This window comes from Salmo salar, chromosome ssa25 (genome assembly GCF_905237065.1).
Source record: "Salmo salar chromosome ssa25, Ssal_v3.1, whole genome shotgun sequence".
NCBI classification, from domain to species: Eukaryota; Metazoa; Chordata; class Actinopteri; order Salmoniformes; family Salmonidae; genus Salmo; species Salmo salar.
Genome location: NC_059466.1, coordinates 19,569,581 through 19,591,051, shown reverse-complemented (window position 1 = coordinate 19,591,051; position 21,471 = coordinate 19,569,581). Strand labels below are relative to the sequence as shown.

The window sequence follows — 21,471 nt, the reverse complement described above, 5'->3', positions numbered from 1 at the left end:
CGTTATTGTGGCTAGCACGTCAGCAATTGAACTAGCTAGCTAATGTTAGCTTGCTTGGTCATGACATACAGTATTTAGAGAGACCTAGGATTTTTAGCTATGCACTTTGTCTGTGTAAGTTAGGATAATGTTCATTTAAAAGCCAGACTCAGTAAGTCTCAGATAGAATCTTGGTGAAATTGTATTCTTCTTTTAGCTAATTATATTTGGTTAGATCATGATGTATGAAATCATACATGATGATGATGAATGAATACATCAATCATGAAGGTTAACGTAATGAATGATAGGCCTACTTCAGCTCTCATTAAGGTTTCATGAACAGCTTCATAAAGGCGTTATGAATACGTATGTAAAGTTTAGGCTTCAGGCCTCAGTTAAAGTAAGGTTTTACCCAGCAAACATACATTTTTTGTGATTGAATGTAATGAATTATGTGATATTGGGCTATTCTATGATTTCACACAACATCAGTGTCTCTCACAAGTAATGTTTTGTCTACGCATCATCCACATTTTATTGTGTGTGTGTGTGTGGAGCGAGAGAAAAATAGATGGGTTGGTTTAAGTTAATTAATCTTGCATATAACTGTGTGAGTTTACACAATAGGTACAGCGTGACATGAACTCATCTCAACATTAGACATCTTTTTAGGTCTGAGAATATCTGACAAACTCACTACATTCTCAGTTACTGAGAACAGTAAGTATGGAAGGTCTGTGTTTGGGCTATTGTAATCAAATCAAATGTGTTGGTTGCGTACACATATTTGCCGATGTCATCCCAGGTGCCGCGAAATGCTTATGTTTCTAGCTCCAACAGTGTAGTAATATCATGGAGTCTACAAGGTGTCGAAAGCGTTCTACACGGATGCTGGCCAATGTTGATTCCAATGCTTCCCACATCTGAGTCAAGTTTGCTGGATGTCCTGCTGCGCCTGGCAACTACTACAATACCCCATTCAAAGGCACTTAAATATTTTGTCCTTCCCATTCACTCTCTGAATGGCACACATAATGTACAGCATCCATGTCTCAATTGTTTCAAGGCTAACATCCTTCTTTTACCCGTCTCCTCCCCGTTATCTACACTGATTCAAGTGGATTTAACAGGTGGTGACATGTAAGGGATCATAGCTTTCACCTGGATTCACCTGGTCAGTCTATGTCATGGAAAGAGCAGGTTGTCCTAATGTTTTGTACACTCAGTGTATTTTCTCTCTTACTTTTTCTATTTATTGCATGGAATGGATCACTTGGTATTTCATGAAGATGTTTATTGTTAAACATAATTCTTGTGACTGTTTTGCACGTTTTGCACTTTTGCCTCAATAAAGTGTGCGCCTGTTCACAAATCTCTGCTCTCCTGCACCTGACTTCGCTACCAGTATGCACACACCTGACAATAGGTCTCTGGTGTCATAGTGCATTATCAATGTGTACTGGCATTTAGATAACAAATATTAGAGCATGATTACCAAAGCTCTTGATGAAATGAAGTAAGCAACAATTTGGGTACTACATTTGTTTTTAGAATGCACACCAACCCAATCAAATCCCATAAAGGCTGCAGTCCTACAATGACATCCTCACACACAGGTCTCTGATGCAAAATAGTTTAAATCTCAATGAGAATAACCTGTAGCGACAGAGGTAAATTAAAATAAAATCATGACACACACTCACCCCATCCGATGAGGGTGAAGCCCCACAGGTATTTTGTGTCAGAGAGGAAGGCCATGAAAATGAGACTATGGAGGTACAGGCCCTCCACTAGGATCCAGTAGTAGTTAGTCGCCAAGAAATAGATGAACAGCAGCACTGTCACTTTACACCCAATCTGTAGAAAGAGAGAGATACAGACAAGGAGACAGAGACAGTGAGAGAGAGAGATAGGGGGGAAGAGATGGAGAGAGAGACAAACTCAAAACAAATGAGAGAAGAATGATTAATAAGAAAATGACAATATAGTACCGCAATAAAGCTTTGGAATTGCCCAAGGTTTCACTGTCAAACTCATCCTTCCCCAAAAAATGACTTGTTCTCACTGCAGGTACTTTATAAAAGTCCCTGTTCCAGTTCCCTTCTTCTGTAGTGATTTCCTTGTATCAGGGAGGCCTATACTGTCTCAGATGTTGAGACACGTGGGAGGGACGCAACACTCACATTTTCAGCTTCTGCAAAAGGTCTGTTAGGTGCCAAAGGAAGCTAGAGTCTAAATGGAAATAACAGAGCCCAAGAAACCCTATAGACACGTCTATCACAGTGGGAGACAGCGGAAACATTACAATGTGATATTTCTCTAAATGGCTTCCCTGCCAGCCCACGTTCCAGTAATGCCAAGCCATTCAAAAAGAAAAGGACTCATTACTGTTGCTCATTGGCTGCTACTAGTGATGACTTCTCTAGTAAACTATACTAGTCATTGATCAGGGTTGGGTAAATGACTTTCTAAATGTCATCCGTTACAGTCAAACGTTGGAACTGAAATTATTTTGAAATTGTTTCCTTACGAACAGAACCATACTTTTTAAAATTCCATTACACTGTTTCCGACCAGCAAAATACATTTCTGAACCGATTAGAAACCTCCAAAAAGTACTGGTTTATTCCGATCCTTCCTGTTTCTTTTTAAAACCTCTGAAATCGTATTTGTATTTACATTTAGCTCAACATTAAATTACTTCACCAATCATGCATTGCGGATAGAGCAGCTTGCTATTGGGCGGGCAAGTATATTTCAGCAAGTTGTTTAAGACAAGTGTAGGGCGCGAGATGCAACAGACAATTTTAGGGTGGGGAGAAAGGGAGCGAGGGGGGAGAGAGTGAGTGAGGGTGGAGGAGGAGGCTTGGCGCGGTGGGCATCTTGTGATGAATTATACCTATGGAGGAACTTTGAATGTCTTTTAACTTCAGCGTTGGCTTAACATTGGACCAGAGCTAGCTAACAGCTTGTGTGTGCAGAGCAGCACCATAATTAAAAACACATCTTACCTTTTTGTAGATAATAAATCCAATATGAAATGGTATCCCTAACTTTCATTGAAAAAGTTAATCCATTCTTCTCTAATTCAAAATATCTCTCCCTATCTTCGGAATCACCATTGTAAAGTCAGTAGGCTACAGCTATGCTTCGGAGGGGAGAGGCAGGTAGTTTACACGCACACTCACTGGCAAAGATTTTCAGCTGTCAGGCAAACACTGAAAGAACTTTCTGATTGACAGAGGGACGCTTTGCATAGGCGCTTTTTTTTGTGGGACTGGAAAAAATGCCCTGAACGTAAAAGAACGTGAAAATGGTACAACAGTTCTGTTCTGGAACAGTACTGATCACTTTCATTCCAGGTTCTGTTTCTGCTCCTTGACGTTTTTTGTTCCTTTCCATTTTTCTGTTCTGTTCCCTGAATTGGTTACAACCCCTTGTTACAGTTACTACCCACTGCGCACAAACTGGTTGAATCAACATTGTTTCAACGTATTGTGACGTGGAATCTACGTGGAAAATACAGCGGTTTTGAAAAAAGTAATCGAGGTGAAATTTCAACCACAGGATTATATAATCATTGTTACCAAATTTCAACAGACAAACCTTGTATAAAATATGTTGGATTTGTATCTTTTAAACAGCATCAGATCTTCTATCAGAAAAAAAACTATAGGCTGGGCAGCACCTCCTACTGGAGAATAGATTTTTTATTTTACCAGGTAAGTTGACTGAGAACACGTTCTCATTTACAGCAACGACCTGGGGAATAGTTACAGGGGAGAGGAGGGGGATGAAAGAGCCAATTGTAAGCTGAGGATCATTAGGTGTCCATGATGGTTTGAGGGCCAGATTGGGAATTTAGCCAGGACACCAGGGTTAACACTCCTACGCTTACTATAAGTGCAATGGTGCAATCTTTAATGACCTCAGAGAATCAGGACACCTGTTTAACATCCCATCCAAAAGACAGCAGTGTCCCCAATCACTGTGCATTGGGACATTTTACATTTTTTTTTAGACCTGAGGAAAGAGTGCTTCCTACTGGCTCTCCAACAACTTCCAGCAGCAGCTGGTCTCCCATCCAGGGACTAAACCTGCTTAGCTTCAGAAGCAAGCCAGCAGTGGGATGCAGGGTGGTATATATCTACAGCTACCCTTTAAAATCCCATCCAGGGTTTTAACTTCTCTAGGGTAGGGGGCAGTATTTTGCCGTCCGGATGAAAGGCGTGCCCAAATTAAACTGCCTGCTACTCAGGCTCAGAAGGTAGGATATGCAAATTATTAGCATATTTGGATAGAAAACACTCTGAAGTTTCTAAAACTGTTTGAATGATGTCTGTGAGTATAACAGAACTCATATGGCAGGCAAAAACCTGAGAAAAATCCAACCAGGAAGTGTGGAAATCTGAGGTTGTAGTTTTTCAAGTGATTGCCTATACAGTATACAGTAACTTAGGTTCATTTTGCATTTCCTAAGGCTTCCACTAGATGTCAACAGTCTTTAGAACGTTGTTTCATGCTTCTACTGTGAATATGGAGTGAACAAGAGGGCCTGGAAGTAGATGAGTGAGAAAATGACATGAGCTCAGAGGCGTGCGCTCACGTGAGAGTTAGCTGTGTTCCTTTTCTTTTCTGAAGACATTGGAATTTTCCGGTTGGAATATTACTGAAGATTTATGTTAAAAACGTCCTAAAGATTGATGCTATACATCGTTAGACATATTTCTACAAACGTAAATATAACTTTTTTTGACTTTTCGTCGTGACATTTTGCACGCTTCCTGCATTTGGAGTAGTGGACGACGCGCAAACAAAAAGGAGGTATTTGGACATAAATGATGGACTTTATCGAACAAAACAAACATTTATTGTGGACCTGGGATCCCTGGGAGTGCAATCCGACGAAGATCATCAAAGGTAAGTGAATATTTATAATGTTATTTCTGAGTTTTGTTGACTCCACAAAATGGCGGGTTTGGTTTCGTCTCTGAGCGCTGTACTCAGATTATTGCAAAGTGTGCTTTTGCTGTAAAGTTTTTTTGAAATCTGATACAGTGGTTGCATTAAGGAGAAGTGTATCTAATTCTTTGAATAACAGTTTAATATTTTATCAACGTTTATGATGAGTATTTCTGTAAATTGATGTGCACATTCACCGGAAGTTTTGGGAGGCAAAACATTTCTGAACATTACACGCCAATGTAAAATGCGGGTTTTGGATATAAATATGAACTTTATCGAGCAAAACATACATGTATTGTGTAACATGAAGTCCTATGAGTGCCATCTGATGAAGATCATCAAAGGTTAGTAATTCATTTTAGCTGTATTTCTGTTTTTTGTGATGCCTTTCCTTGCTTGGAAAATGGCTGTGTTTTTTCTTGTATAGGTGCTGTCCTAACAATCTAATGCTATGCTTTCGCCGTAAAGCCTTTTTGAAATCGGACAATGTGGTTGGATTAACGAGAAGTGTATCTTTAAAATGGGATATAATAGTTTGAGAAATTTTGTTTGAATAAATGTTTGAGAAATTTGAATTATGAGATTTTTGTTGTTTTGAATTTGGCACCCTGCTATTTCACTAGCTGTTGGCAGTGTGTCCCGCATACCCCAGAGAGGTTTTAACCAAGCCCAGCCTTGCTTAGCTATGATATTGGTCTCTGACTAGTACTGTATCAATGTGCTTGTCACGGCTGTCTTCGTCTTCTGACGATATAGCGAAATCGTCGTCTGAAAATGTAGACCAATACGCAGCGGATGTCGTGTTCATTTTGAATTTAATTAATCGCTCACGTGAACACTATAAAAAAATAAAAATAAACAATGACAGTGCAACAGTTTTGCAGGCTATCCTAACGCAGTGCAAAAACAATCTCCCACAAAAGACAAACACACCCTCATATATGGGACTCTCAATCAAAGGCAAATAGACAACACCTGCCTTCAATTGAGAGTCCCAACCCCAATGAACCCCAAACATAGAAACAGACACACTAGACTCAACATAGAATACATGAAAATCAAACAGTGCCCAAAAACCCCGGAATACTTAAATCAAATCCCCTTTTTAGAAAAACACCACCCCTAACCACATAAAACAAATACCCTCTGCCACGTCCTGACCAAACTACTATACCAATTAACCCTTATACTGGCCAGGACGTGACAGTGCTATTGTGAGAATATTGGACTCAAGTCTCCATCTCAACCAAATATCTAAACTAAAGAATAGGACTAATTCAAATTAAACTTTATTTAATGTGCATTTAAAGTTAGATCTGATTTAGTCCTATTCCTTAACTTAGATTTTTGGTTGAGATGGAGACGTGAATACAACACATCAATTATTAATTTGTAGACTTACTGTAATTAAAGCCAGACTAAGTCAGTGGCATAGATAGAACTATCATCATCTGCACATATATCACTCCAGTATTAATGCTAAGTTGTAATTATTTTTGCCTCTATAGCCTATTTATTGCCTACCTCCCTACTCTTCTACATTTGTACACACTGCACATAGATTCTTTCTATTTTTCTATTCTTTTGTGTTATTGAGTGGACATTTACGTGTAACTCCGTGTTGTTGGTTTTGTCGCACTGCTATGCTTTATCTTGGCCAGGTTGCAGCTGTAAATGAGAATTTGTTCTCAACTGGCCTACCTGGTTAAATAAAAGGTGAAATAAAAAAATAAAACAAATCGAAGCAGAAGTTAAATCTCCTTCAAATGTTGATGTGGTTGCAATGACAACCAAACACAATTTAATATCACTTTTTAAATACAATAAATAGCCTATTAACTTGTTAACAAATTATATGTTGGATTCACGTCTTCAACTCAACCAAAAATTAAGTATTAGACACTTTTGAAAAATTTGATGATTACTTCTCGGATAATAAAATAATTGAGAAAGCATGTTTGTGAGAATAAAAATACCCTTTCTTTTTGTAAATTACATTCAATTCAGCATTGAAAAAAGGCGCAAGTTTAAGTTTGTTCAACCTGAGCGAGTCTAACCACATGTCAGAGACCCCTATGGGGCGACTTTCAACTTACTCCTGAAAGATGTAATTGTAGAATGCAATTTTGAATTTGGGTAGTGCATCGGCAGTTTTCCTCTCGTCATTGCAGACCTTAGAGAGCTATTTATAACATGCCAAAAATGTCCAGATCAACTAGCCCATTTCAGCTAATGTTTTTTACCTAGGTTTTTTAGCCCATTGATTTTGTTGTAATGTTTGATTCACTAAAATTAGCTTTAAAACTGTTAAGTTTTCTCTGCATCCCATTACAAAATGTGTAGAATTTTATCTCCACCAACAACAGGGATGTGAAAAGTTTGTGTCAGGAACTGTGCCCATAGAAATAGATGTGGCACGGGATGTTCCCCAATGCTGGAATGGGGGCCTGAGTGAAAACGTTTGGGAACCCCTGCATTAGTTAACCTTTGACAGCTGGTAACACTTTATATTAAATGGATAGGGGGCAGTATTTTCACGTCCAGATGAAAAGCGTGCCCAGAGTTATGCATATTATTAGTAGATTTGGATAGAAAACACTATGACATTTCTAAAACTGTTTGAATGATGTCTGTGAGTATAACAGAACTCATAAGGCAGGCAAAAACCTGAGAAAAATCCAACCAGGAAGTGGGAAATCTGAGGCTTGTAGTTTTTCAAGTGATTGCCTATCCAAACTACAGTGTCTGTGGGGTCATATTGCACTTCCTAAGGCTTCCACTAGATGTCAACAGTCTTTAGAACGTTGTTTCAGGCTTCTACAGTGAATGGGGAGAGAATAAGAGCTGATGGAACTAGGTATCTGAAAAAAAGGCACAAGCTCAGTAATGCGCGCTACCTTGGGAGCGAGCTGAGTTCATCTTCATTCCTAAAAAGAAAGGAATTGTCCAGTTGGAATTTTATTTAAGATTTATGATAAAAACATCCTAAAGATTGATTCTATACATCGTTTGACATGTTTCTACAAACTGTAGTATAACTTTTTTGACTTTTCGTCTGGACTTAGTAAGCGCGCGCCTTACATTTGGAATAGTAAACCTAACATGCGAACAAAATGGAGGTATTTGGACATAAAGATTAACTTTATCGAACAAAATGAACATTTACTGTGGAACTGGGATTCCTGGGAGTACATTCTGATGAAGATCATCAAACGTAAGTGTATATTTATAATGCTATTTCTGACTTCTGTTGACTCCACAATATGGCGGGTATCTGTATAGCTTCTTTTGGTTTCTGAGCGCTGTACTCAGATTATTGAAAAGTTTGCTTTCGCCGTGAAGCTTTTTTGAAATCTGACACAGCGGTTGCATTAAGGAGAAGTGTATCTTTAATTCTGTGCATAACACTTGCATATTTTGTCAAAGTTTATGATAAGTATTTCTGTAAAGAGATTTTTGGATATAAATATGAACTTTATTGAACAAAACATACATGTATTGTGTAACATGAAGTCCTATGAGTGCCATCTGATGAAGATGATCAAAGGTTAGTGATTCATTTTAGCTGTATTTCTGTTTTTTGTGACACCTCTCCTTGCTTGGAAAATGGCTGTGTGGTTTTTCTTGTCTAGGTGCTGTCCTAACATAATCTAATGCTATGCTTTCGCCGTAAAGCCTTTTTGAAATCGGACACTGTGGTTGGATTAATGAGAATCTTATCATTAAAATGGTGTATAATACTTGTATGTTTGAGGAATTTGAATTATGAGATTTTTGCTGTTTTGAATTTGGCGCCCTCCACTTTCACTGGCTGTTGTCAAATCGATCCCGCTAAAGGGATTTGATCCGTAAGAAGTTTTAAGGTCCCTGAATAAACCATTTATAAACAGTTTAAAGTGTTTACTTACCATTTATTAATCATTATTCCTACATTCGTAAATGTCAATAAGCAATCTCTAATTATTATTTTATACACCTATAAACACTATTTTAAATGATAACAATGTATAAATTATTAATAATGTAGTACTAATGTATTTATAAGACAATTATAAAAGTTATTGTCAACTCATCAGATTATTTATATGGCTTTTGTTGCCATATTCATATATGTCATGAATGGTATAGTTATTCATTGTTAATGAGTGTATTTATAAATGTGAGTACATGCACTTACTAATAATACCTCAGTAGATTATTAATGTAGATCCTTTTAAACCATTTACTAATTATGAATAAACTATTTTCAGTCCCTAATCTAAAGTGTGCACTATAAAATATACTTTATACATGTTTGTAAATTACTTGTTACTCCCCAAAAGCTGGCCACATTACTAGACAGTACTTGATGCTCCACCAATGGCTACAAATAAGGGGGTGAATAGTTATGATAGGCACAGGTATATTTATACAATATACAGTTCTGATATGACATGACTCAAGACCAATTTCCCGTCAGAATCCTTAGTTGTGGTTGAAGGTAACTTGGCTGCCCTGTTGTAACTTTACTGCTAGCTGGCATGCACTAAGCTAGCAACTTACTGTATCATGTGATGGCTAGCCTTGTTACAGGTTTAGTTACCCTCATCTGGTTCTCGCCCTGTGCCCTTATAGTACGAACTGGCAATGACAGACCCAGCAGACTTAGACCAGCTCCCTGCAGGGAGTCCCTGCATTGGGAAGCATGAGGAGCTATTGCAGAACCTTTTGGAAGGGCTTCGTTCCCTGACAGGACGCCACGACCAAGGGTTCAAGGCTATTATAGAGCAAATCAGTGAGTTAGCTCATAGACAGCCCGCCACCTCTGAGACCTCCCAACCTGCCAGGGTTTTCTTTCTCAGTGCTCCCTTATTTTTGAGCTACAGCTATCTTCATTCCCTTCACACCGATCGAAGATAGCATATATTATTACGCTAATGTCAGGAGGGGCGCTCTCCTGGGCTACAGCAGTTTGGGAACAACAATCTGCCATTTGTCGTCATCTGGATAAGTTCATGGCAGAGGTGAGGAAGGTGTTCGATTCTCCGGTATCCGGGAGAGAGGCGGCCAGATAATTGTTTGCATTACGTCAAGGCACACTTGTTCATCCGCTGCTGTTCGTTCATCTCCGAGGGAATCCTGAAGTCCCCGAAGGATGTATTTCTGAGAAGACCCGAAGCCACCCGAGTTCCCTCGAGAATTATAGGCGACAGGTGAGTCAGATACACCGGAACCAATGCAACTGGGCAGAGCTAGATTATCGCCTAGGGAACGTTCACATAGGCTAAGCTCCAACAGTTGTCTGTATTGTGGTGCTGTGGGGAATTTCATAGCTACCTGCCCAGTGAAGAGACCTAAATCATTAGTAGGTACAAGTACACTGGTGAGCCAGACTGGGAATCCTCTAATTCCTATTACCCGTACTCCTTTTGTTGTTATCCTGCTGTGGGGAGACCAGTCAAAGTCTCTTCGGGTGCTCATTGACTGGGGCTGATGAGAGTTTCATGGGCGCTACCCTGGTATCGGAACAAGGTATTCACACTCAACTCCTCTCCGTTCCCATGGATGCCAGAGCATTGGATGGCCTCTCCATTGGTAGAGTCACGCACATCACAATTCCCATTAATCTGCATTTATCTGGTAATAACAGTGAGTCAATACAGCTTCTCCTCATTGAGTCCCCTCACATCCCTGTTGTTTTGGGATTTTCTTGGCTCCAGAAGCACAACCCCAATATTGACTGGACCACGGGTTCAATCCTGGGTTGGAGTCCGTTCTGTCATTCACACTGCCTAAAACTGGCGCAGCCTTCCCCGGAAACATCTGCCTCCAGGATTAAGTACGGCCTCAGATCTCTCTGCCGTTCCAGCAGAGTATCATGACCAGCTGGAGGTTTTCAGCAAGGCTTGTGCTACCTCCCGTCCTCCACATCGTCCTTACGATTGTGCTATTGACCTCCTTCCGGGCACCACACCGCTTCGAGGCCGGCTATTTTCCCTGTCTGGCCCTGAGACCAAGGCCATGGAGGAGTACATTGAGGACTCTCTGGCTGCTGGGAGCATTCGCTATTCTGCCTTTCCTGCCGGCGCAAGGTTCTTCTTTGTGGAAAAGAAGGACAAGACCCTGCGTCCATATATTGATGACCGGGGCCTCAATGACATCACGATCAAGAATCGGTATCCGCTACCACTCTTCTCCTCGTCTTTCGAACCTCTCCAGGGGGCTACCATCTTTTCAAAACTGGAACTCCGGAATGCCTACCAACTTGTTCAGATACGTGAAGGAGACAAGTGGCAGATGGCTTTCAACACAGCCAGTGGACACTATGAGTACCTGGTCATGGCGCTTGAACTCACCAACGCTCCCGCTGTCTTCCAGGCTCTGGTCAACGATGTGCTCCAGGACATGTTGAATTGTTTTGTTTTTGTCTACCTTGATGACATCCTGATTTTCTCCCGTTCTGCCCGAGAACACGTTCTCCATGTTCGACTAGTCTTTCAGCGCCTCCTGGAGAATCAGTTGTTAGTAAAAGCGGAGAAGTGCGAGTTCCACTGCTCCACTATCTCTTTTCTGGGATACGGGCGGCTAACCGGATGTTAGTTCCTGATTCGGCCTGGCCTCAAGTCCTGGAATGGGCTCACTCCTCCAGGCTTACCTGTCATCCTGGTGCTCATCGTACCCTGGCTTACCTCCGACAACACTTCTGGTGGCCCACCATGGCTCCTGATGTCTCGGCCTTTGTCACCGGATGCATGGTGTGTGCTCAAAGCAAGACTCAGCGGCAAGCTCCGTCTGGCCTCCTTCAGCCACTCCCTGTTCCTCATCACCCCTGGTCCCATATTTACCTGGATTTTGTCACTGGACTTCCTCCGTCAGATGGCAACACCACCATTCTGACGGTGGTAGATAGGTTCTCAAAGGCCGCCCATTTCATCCCTCTTCTTAAGTTACCTTCAGTCAAGGAGACGGCCCAGCTCATGGTGCAGCACGTTGTCCGGATCCATGGACTCCCGGTCGACATTGTCTTGGATCAGGCTCCTCAGTTTCCGTCCCTATTCTGGAAGGCGTTCTGCACCCTTATCGGGTTGTTGGCCAACACCACCGGACTCCGGCTCCCCACTATCGTATCGGACAGAGGGTTTGGTTTTCCACTTGGGACCTGCCCCACGGGTGGAATCCCACAAACTTTCCCCCCGTTTCATTGGTCCTTTCCCCATTTCTAAAGTCCTTAGTCCCATTGCTGTTCGCCTGCTGTTGCCCCATACCCTCCGTGTTCACCGTAATTTTCATGTGTCCATGATTAAGCCCTTGTCTCACAGTCCTATGTCTTCTGTGTCTAGCCCCATCCCTCCCCCCATGTCATTGATGGCCAGTCACATATAATTATTTATAAAATATACTGTGGCAGACCAGGGGGTTTGGTCAAGACATTTACCCATATCAGACAGACAGAGAAGGATTAGCTCAGTTTCAAGGGTGTTTATTTAAATAATAGATCAAGGTAGAAAATAATAAGTCTCCTCCATAGGACCCTCTCCGGGACACAGTGTTCTGGGTTTCGGGTCTGGCTGTATCCTGTCGGGCACAAAACTCCCTCTTCTTACCTCTGCAATTGTCAGCAATAACACGGGAGTCCTTTCTTCCCCCCACTCTCCCTGTGTGCTGCCTGTCTGACAGCATTATGGGACTTGCACAGCTGGTGAGCAATCCGCCCTTGATTACTCACCAGCTCCCAATCAGCCCCAATCCGTCGAGACCTGGCATGTCCAGCAGAGGAGCCATCGCCTCATGATGTATACTCCATCTGTTACCAGGCCTCGACGAGTCTCCCCCTGGTGGCTGACCTGCTGTACGCCACAATACACTGTATATGTGTCACTAAATGCATGCTTTTCAACCGATTGCTGCCCGCACCTGCCCGTCCGCCTAGCATCACTACTCTGGACGCTTCTGACTTAGAATATGTGGACAACTACAAATACCTAGGTGTTTGGTTAGACTGTAAACTCTCCTTCCAGACTCTCCAATCCAAAATTAAATCCAAAATTAAATCCGGCTTCCTATTTTGCAACAAAGCCTCCTTCACTCATAATGCCAAACATACCCTCGTAAAACTGACTATCCTACTGATCCTTGACTTGGCGATGTAACTTACAAAATAGCCTCAAACACTCTACTCAGCAAATTGGATGTAGTCATTCACATGCCATCCCCAAAGCCCCATGTACTACCCAACACTGTGACCTGTATGCTCTCGTTGGCTGGTTCTCGCTACATATTCGTCGCCAAACCCACTGGCTCCAGGTCATCTATAAGTCTGTGCTAGGTAAAGCTCCACCTTCTCAGCTCACTGGTCACCATAGCAACACCCACCCATAGCACGCGCACCAGCAGGTATATTTCACTGGTCATCCCCAAAACCAACAGCTCTTTTGGCCGCCTTTCCTTCCAGTTCTCTGCTGCCAATAACTGGAATCAAATTGAAAAAAATCACTGAAGCTGGAGACTTATATCTCCCTCACTAGCTTTAAGCATCAGCTATCAGAGCAGCTTACCGATCACTGTACCTGTACACAGCCCACCTGTAAATAGCACACCCAACTACCTCATCCCCATATTGTTATTTATTTTTTTGCTCTTTTGTACCCCAGTAACTCTACTTGCACATCATCATCTGCACATCTATCACTCCAGTGTTAATGCTAAATTGTAATTATTTCAGATGTTACCAAGATGGCGCATCAGTAAGACCTGCTTGTTTTCGTCCCATGTAAATATTGTCTTTTTCAGTTTTTTTGTATACATTTCATTATATTTCAATCTCTTTTTTCCATTTTTGAATGAAATATACCTTCCTGTAACCTGCCTCATCCAATGTGGTACAGATCTGCTATTTTTGACCTTATAACTGGAACCTCCATCAGAAGCTAGCCAGTGTATAGTCTACTATTTTTTTAGTCATTGTTAGCCACTGCTAGCGGTCTTTACCTTAAGCTCGGACTCCAGCCGCTTTAGCCCAGATAGCCCGGATAATACGTGCCAGTCTGCACAGCACGATATCAGCCCTGAGCATTTCGGACTGCCTTTTTTTCCACTACATCACCGGATTCCTGCCACAAGCTCTGGACCATTACACCAGATCTTCGCAGCTAGCTAGTTGCTACCACGTGGCTATTGTGGCTAATGTCCTTGTCCAGAAGCATGCACCAGCTAGCCTCAAGCTAGCCTCGAGCTAGGCCCATTTCCTGGCTAGCAAACAAAGTACACCAACTACAATACCTCTCTTGCCAATTGGCCTGGACCCGTTGTCGACACGGAGCCCCACCGATCCTTCACAACTTGTCTGCTGACGTAATTCGGCCGATGTGCTCGCAACCGGCCTCTGCGTCGTGGATGTTGGTGTTGAACCATCTGCTAGCCCCGGCCTGCTAGCTTCCTGAATGCTGTGTCCCCCGCTCGCCTTGCATAGTAATCGACTACCGAACAGCTCCCTGTTTCATCTTTGCTGCTCATTGGACCCTATGATCACTCGTCTCCACAGCTGATGCCTGCTGGACTGTTCATTAACACAGTACTTCATTTTGTTTATCTGTCGGCCCCAACCTCAAACTCAGGCCCTGTGTGTAGCTAACTGACCCTCTCTGCCCATTCATCGCCATTTACCCATTGTTGTTGTCCTAGCTGTTTACCCATTGTTGTCTCAGCCACTGATGTCTTAGCTCTACCAATCAACACCTGTGATTGCGTTTCTCTAACGTCACTATGCCTTGTATACTGTTGTTTAGGGCAGCTCTCATTGTTTTATTTTACTGCGGAGCCCCTAGTCCTGCTCAACATGCCTCAGATAGCCCCCTTGTCCAACCCCCCACACATGCGGAGACCGCACATAGCTTAACTGGCGCCTCCAGAGATGAAACCTCTCTCATCGTCACTCAATGCTTCGGTTTACCCCCACTGTACTCGCACCCTACCATACCATTGTCTGTACATTATGCCCTGAATCTATTCTACCATGCCCAGAAATCTTGTCACGACTTCCACCGAAGTTGATGCCTCTCCTTGTTCGGGCGGCGTTCGGCGGTCGACGTCACCGGCTTTCTAGCCTCCACCGATCTACATTTCTTTTTCCATTTGTTTTGTCTGTATTGTTCACACCTGGTTCCCATTACGTTTTAATTATTTCCCTATTTAATCCTCTGGAGCCATCATGGTTTTGTGCGTGTTTATTGTTGTCAGTCGTCTCGTTTATGTGATTCTGGATTTTCGTTCTCCTTGTTGGAAGATTGATTTTGAGTAAAGTTACTATTAGTACTCATCTCTGTGTCCTGCGCCTGACCCACATCACCTCGACTCTGACAGAAACACACACCATCAAATGGAGTCAGCAGGTGCACACAGCCCTCCTCAACCTATGGAGGAGCGCGTCCAGCAGCACGCGACTACGTTGCAAAGTCTCGGCACAGCCATGGATCGCGTGCTGCAAACCATGGAGCGATGGGAGAGATGGGGTTTTCCAGCAACCTCATCATCATCACCCCAGCTCCCACAACAACCCACACCGCTGTCCACCCCTCCTTCACCTGGATCCAGTGGGATTCGGCTTGCGCTCTCGAGGGTATACGATGGAATGGCTGCCGGGTGTCAGGGGTTCATACTCCAGCTGGGGCTCTACCTGGCAACCGTTCACCCAGCTCCTTTGGGACGCGAGAGTGTGAACGCCCTCATCTCCTGTCTGACTTGTAGAGTTCTCAAATGGGCCAGCGCAGTCTGGGGAAGGGAAGGACCGACGTTGGACAATTATGAGGATTTTACCCTCCGCTTCCGGGCGGTTTCGATCATCCACCTGAAGGGAGAGCGGCGGGGGAACGCTTGTATCATCTCAGACAGGGGATGAGGAGAGCCCAAGACTTCTCTCTGGACTTTCGAACTCTGGCCGCCGGCGCGGGATAGAATGAGCGGGCCCTGATCGACCACTACTAGTCTACGCGAGGACGTTCGTAGTGAGCTAGCCTGCAGGGATACCACCCTTACCTTTGACCAGCTAGTAGACCTATCCATCAGGCTGGATAACCTGTTGGCCTCCCGTGGACGTCCGGATCGGGGTCCGTGAGTTCCATCCCCCAGCACCTCAGATCCGACACCAATGGAGCTAGGAGGTGCTGCTATGAGGGGGACTGGAGGGGGGACCATTCCCTGCACCACCTGTGGCCGCAGAGGATACACTGCTGGTCGGTGCTGGAGGGGTTCTCCAGGGAGTCGAGGCAGCAGGCAGGGCACTGGTGGATCATCCCATGTGAGTAGGCACCCGACTCACCCAGAGCTTCCTGTTTCTCACATGTGTGTATATATAACATTTCCTGAGTTTTCCCCCGCATTCCCAGCATAAGGCGCTAGTAGATTCAGGTGCAGCTGGGAACTTCATTGATCGTTCATTTGCAATTAGATTAGGGATCCCTATTGTTCCTGTTGATGTGCCCTTCCCTGTACATGCCTTAGATAGTCGTCCTTTAGGGTCGGGACTGATCAGGGAGGTCACAGCTCCACTATGTATGATAACGCAGGGGGGTCATAAGGAGAGAATTAGTCTCTTTCTGATTGATTCACCTGTGTTTCCTGTGATGTTGGTGTCCCTGGTTGGCCAATCATGAACCCACTATTTCGTGGAAACAGGGGGCTCTCAAGGGATGGTCACATCAGTGCTCGGGGAGGTGTGTAGGTGTTTCCATAGGTGCAACTACGGTGGAGAGTCCAAACCAGGTCTCCACCATGCACATCCCCCCTGAATATGCCGATTTCCCACCCATCGACGGTGGGATTGTTCGATAAATCTCCCGGTAGACGCAGCACTTCCCAGGAGTCAGGTCTATCCTTTGTCACGGGAGGAGATGGAGGCTATGGAAACATATGTCTCCGAATCTCTGGGACAAGGCTACATTCGGCCTTCCACTTCACCTGCCTCCTCGAGTTTCTTTTTTGTGAAGAAGAAGGATGGAGGTTTACACCCGTGTACTGACTATCGAGGTATAAATCGGATCACAGTGAAGTACAGTTACCCGCTACCTCTCATAGCCAGTGTGACAGAGTCATTGCACGGGGCGCACTTCTTCACAAAATTGGATCTCAGGAGTGCTTACAACTTGGTGCGTATATGGGAGGGGGATGAGTGGAAGACGGCATTTAGTACCACCTCTGGGCACTATGAGTACCTTGTCATGCCGTACGGGTTGATGAATGCTCCATCAGTCATTCAATCATTTGTAGACGAGATTTTCAGGGACCTGCACGGACAGGGTGTAGTGGTGTATATAGATGACAATCTAATATACTCCACTACATGCGCCGAGCATGTGTCCCTGGTGCGCAAGGTGCTGGGTCGACTGTTGGAGCATGACCTGTACGTCAAGGCTGAAAAATGTCTGTTCTTCCAACAGTCCGTTTCCTTCAAAGGGTACCACCTGTCCGCGGCAGGGGTGGAGATGGAGAAGGACTGCATTTCAGCCGTGCCTAATTGGCCGACTCCAACCCCGGTAAAGGAGGTGCAGCGGTTTTTAGGGTTTGCCAACTACTACCGGAGGTTTATCCGGGGCTTTGGTCAGGTAGCAGCTCCCATTACCTCTTTGCTAAAGGAGGGACCGGTGCGACTGCAGTGGTCAGCTGGGGCGGACAGGGCTTTTGGTCACCTGAAGGCTCTGTTTACTTTGGCTCCCGTGCTGGCTCATCCTGATCCCTCTTTGGCATTTATAGTAGAGGTGGACGCGTCCAAGGCTGGGATAGGAGCTGTGTTGTCTCAGCGCTCGGGTATGCCACCAAAGCTCCGCCCCTGTGCTTTTTTTTAGAAGAAGCTCAGCCCGGCGGAGCGAAACTATGATGTGGGTGATCGGGAGCTGTTGGCTGTTGTCAAGGCTCTGAAGGCGTGGAGGCATTGGCTTGAGGGAGCTAAACACCCTTTTCTCATTTGGACTGACCACCGCAATCTGGAGTACATCCGGGCGGCGAGGAGACTGAACCCTCGTCAGGCAAGGTGGGCCATGTTTTTCACCCGTTTTGTTTTCACCCTTTCCTACAGACCAGGTTCCCAGAACGCTAAGGCAGACGCAGTGTTCCGGATGTATGACACAGAGGAGCGGTCCACGGATCCCACTCCCATACTTTCGGCTTCTTGCCTGGTGGCACTGGTGGTATGGGAGGTGGACGCGGACATCGAGCGGGCGTTAGGTACAGAGCCCACTCCCAACCAGTGTCCAGTTGGGCGTCTGTACGTTCCGTCTGATGTCCGCGATCGTTTGATCTGTTGGGCTCACACGTCACCCTCCTTTGGTCATCCTGGCATCGGTCGGACAGTGTGCTGTCTTAGTGGGAAGTACTGGTGGCCCACTTTAGCTAAGGACGTGAGGGTTTATGTTTCGTCCTGCTCGGTGTGCGCCCAGTGCAAGGCACCTAGACACCTGCCCAGATGGAAATTACAACCCCTACCCGTTCCACAACGGCCGTGGTCACACCTATCGGTAGATTTCGTGACGGATCTTACTCCGTCACAGGGAAACATCATGATCCTGGTCGTTGTGGATCGGCAGGAGTCCTGCCATCTCCTTCCTTGGCCCGGTCTCCCTTCGGCTCTACAGACTGCGGAGGCCCTGTTCACCCACGTCTTCCAGCACTACGGGGTGCCTGAGGATATAGTTTCTGATCGGGGTCCCCAGTTCACGTCTAGGGTCTGGAGTGCGTTTATGGAACGCCTGGGGGTCTCGGTCAGCCTCACCTCAGGTTTTCACCCCGAGAGTAACGGGCAGGTGGAGAGAGTAAACCAGGATGTGGGTAGGTTTCTGTGGTCCTATTGCCAGGACCGACGGGGGAGTGGGCGGCTTTCATCCCCTGGGCAGAGATGGCCCAAAACTCCCTCCGCCACTCCTCCACTAACCTATCTCCTTTTCAATGTGTATTAGGTTATCAGCCGGTCCTGGCACCGTTCCATCAGAGCCAGATTGAAGCACCTGCGGTGCACGAATGGTTTCGGCGCTCGGAAGAAACATGGGACGCTGCCCATGTGCGCCTGCAACAGGCCATCAGGCGGCAGAAGGCGAGCGCCGACCGCCACCACAGTGAGGCCCCGGTGTATTTACCGGGGGATCGGGTCTGGCTCTTGACCCGAAACCTACCCCTTCGCCTGCCCTGCCGGAAGCTGGGTCCGCGGTTTGTGGGGCCATTTAAAGTCCTAAGGAGACTGAACGAGGTTTGTTATAGGTTACAGCTCCCTCCTGATTACCGTATTAACCCCTCGTTCCATGTGTCTCTCCTCAGGCCGGTGGTGGCTGGTCAGCTCCAGCAGTCTGAGGTGCGGGAGGTTCTTCCACCCCCTCTGGACATCGAGGGGGCCCCGGCATATACTGTGTGAGCCATTATGGACTCAAGGCATCGGGCGAGGGGCCTTCAGTACCTCGTGGAGTGGGAGGGATACGGTCCAGAGGAGAGATGCTGGGTGCCGGTGGAGGACATCCTGGACCCTTCCTCACTGCAGGAATTTCACCGTTTCCACCCGGATCGTCCTGCGCCTCGTCCTCCGGGTCGTCCCCGAGGCCGGTGTCGGCGCGCTGCTGGAGCCGCGCGTCAAGGGGGGGGGGTACTGTCATGACTTTCGCCAAAGTTGGTGCCTCTCCTTGTTCGGGCGGCGTTCGGCGGTCGACGTCACCGGCTTTCTAGCCTCCACCGATCTACATTTCTTTTTCCATTTGTTTTGTCTGTATTGTTCACACCTGGTTCCCATTACGTTTTAATTATTTCCCTATTTTACCCTCTGGAGCCATCATGGTTTTGTGCGTGTTTATTGTTGTCAGTCGTCTCGTTTGTAATTCTGGATTTTCGTTCTCCTTGTTGGAAGATTGATTTAGAGTAAAGTTACTATTAGTACTCATTTCCATGTCCTGCGCCTGACTCCGCCTTACCCACATCACCTAGACTCTGACAAATCTGCTCTTTTTATTCTCTGTTTCCAACGCACCATACAACCAGTTCTTATAGCCTTCAGCTGTACCCTCATCCTACTCCTCCTCTGTTCCTCTGGTGATGTAGAGGTTAACCCAGGCCCTGTGTGTCCCCAGGCACTCTCATTTGTTGATTTCTGCAATCGTAAAATCCTTGGTTTCATGCATGTTAATATCAGAAGCCTCCTCCCTAAGTTTGCGTTATTCACTGCTTTAGCACAATCCGCCAACCCTGATGTCCTAGCCGTGTCTGAATCCTGGATTAGGAAGGCCACCAAAAATTCTGAAATGTCCATCCCCAATTACAACATTTTCCGTCAAGACTGAACTGCTAAAGGGGGCGGAATTGCAATCTACTGTAGAGATCTGTCATACTATCCTGGTCTATGCCCAAACAGTTCGAGCTTCTACCAGAAATAAGTCCCTCACTGTTGCCTCTTGTTATTGACCCCTGTCAGCTCCCAGCTGTGCCCTGGACACCATATGTGAATTGATTGCCCCCCATCTATTGTCAGAGTTTGTACTGCTAGGTGACCTAAATTGGGATATGCTTAACACCCCGGCCATCCTAAAATCTAAGCTAGATGCCCTCAATCTCACACAAATTATCAAGGAACCTACCAGGTACATCCCCAAATCCGTAAACATAGGCACCCTCATACATATCATCCTGACCAACTTGCCCTCTAAATACACCTCTGCTGTTTTCAACCAGGATCTCAGCGATGACTGCCTCATTGCCTGCAACCGTTATGGGTCCGCAGTCAAACGACCACCCCTCATCACTGTCAAGCTCTCCCTAAAACTCTGAGAACACTAAGTGCTCCCTAAAACACTTCTGTGAGCAGGCCTTTCTAATCCTTCCTTGTAGCTCAGTTGGTAGAGCATGGTGTTTGCAACGCCAAGGGTTGTGGGTTCGATTCCCACGGGGGGGCAGCACAGGAAAAAAAATGTATGAAATTGTATGAAATGTATGCATTCACTACTGTAAGTCGCTCTGGATAAGAGTGACTGCAAAATGACTAAAATGTAAATGTAAAAATGTAATCGACCTGGCACGGGTATCCTGGAAGGATAGTCACCTCATCCTGTCAGTAGAGGATGCCTGGTTGTTCTTTAAAAGTGCTTTCCTCACCATCTTAAATAAGCATGCCCCTTTCAAAAAATGTTGAACTAAGAACAAAAATAGCCCGTGGTTCACTCCAGACTTGACTGCCCTTGAACAGCACAAAAAAACCTGTGGCGTACTGCACTAGCTTCGAATAGTCCCCGCAATATGCAACTTTTCAGGGAAGTCTGGAACCAATACACAGAGTCAATTAGGAAAGCAAAGGCTAGTTTTTTCAAACAGAAATTTGCATCCTGCAGCACTGGCTAGACTGTAAACTCTCCTTCCAGACTCACATTAAGCATCTCCAATCCAAAGTTAAATCTAGAATTGGCTTCCTATTTCGGAACAAAGCCTCCTTTACTCATGCTGCCAAACATACCCTCGTAAAACTGACTATCCTGCCGATCCTTGACTTCGGCGATGTCATTTACAAAACAGCATCCAACACTACTCAGC

The 21,471-nt window shown here is 45.2% G+C and overlaps 1 protein-coding gene across 1 annotated transcript in view; it reads right to left on the bottom strand.

The window, feature by feature from the left end:
• LOC106586291 (parathyroid hormone 2 receptor) overlaps window positions 1–21,471 on the bottom strand; it is a 153,825-nt gene that overhangs the window by 52,658 nt on the left and 79,696 nt on the right. Inside the window, exon 9 of the mRNA XM_045707894.1 lies at window positions 1,686–1,839. Coding sequence (XP_045563850.1) covers window positions 1,686–1,839 — 154 coding nt within the window. The remainder of the gene's footprint in view (window positions 1–1,685; window positions 1,840–21,471) is intronic.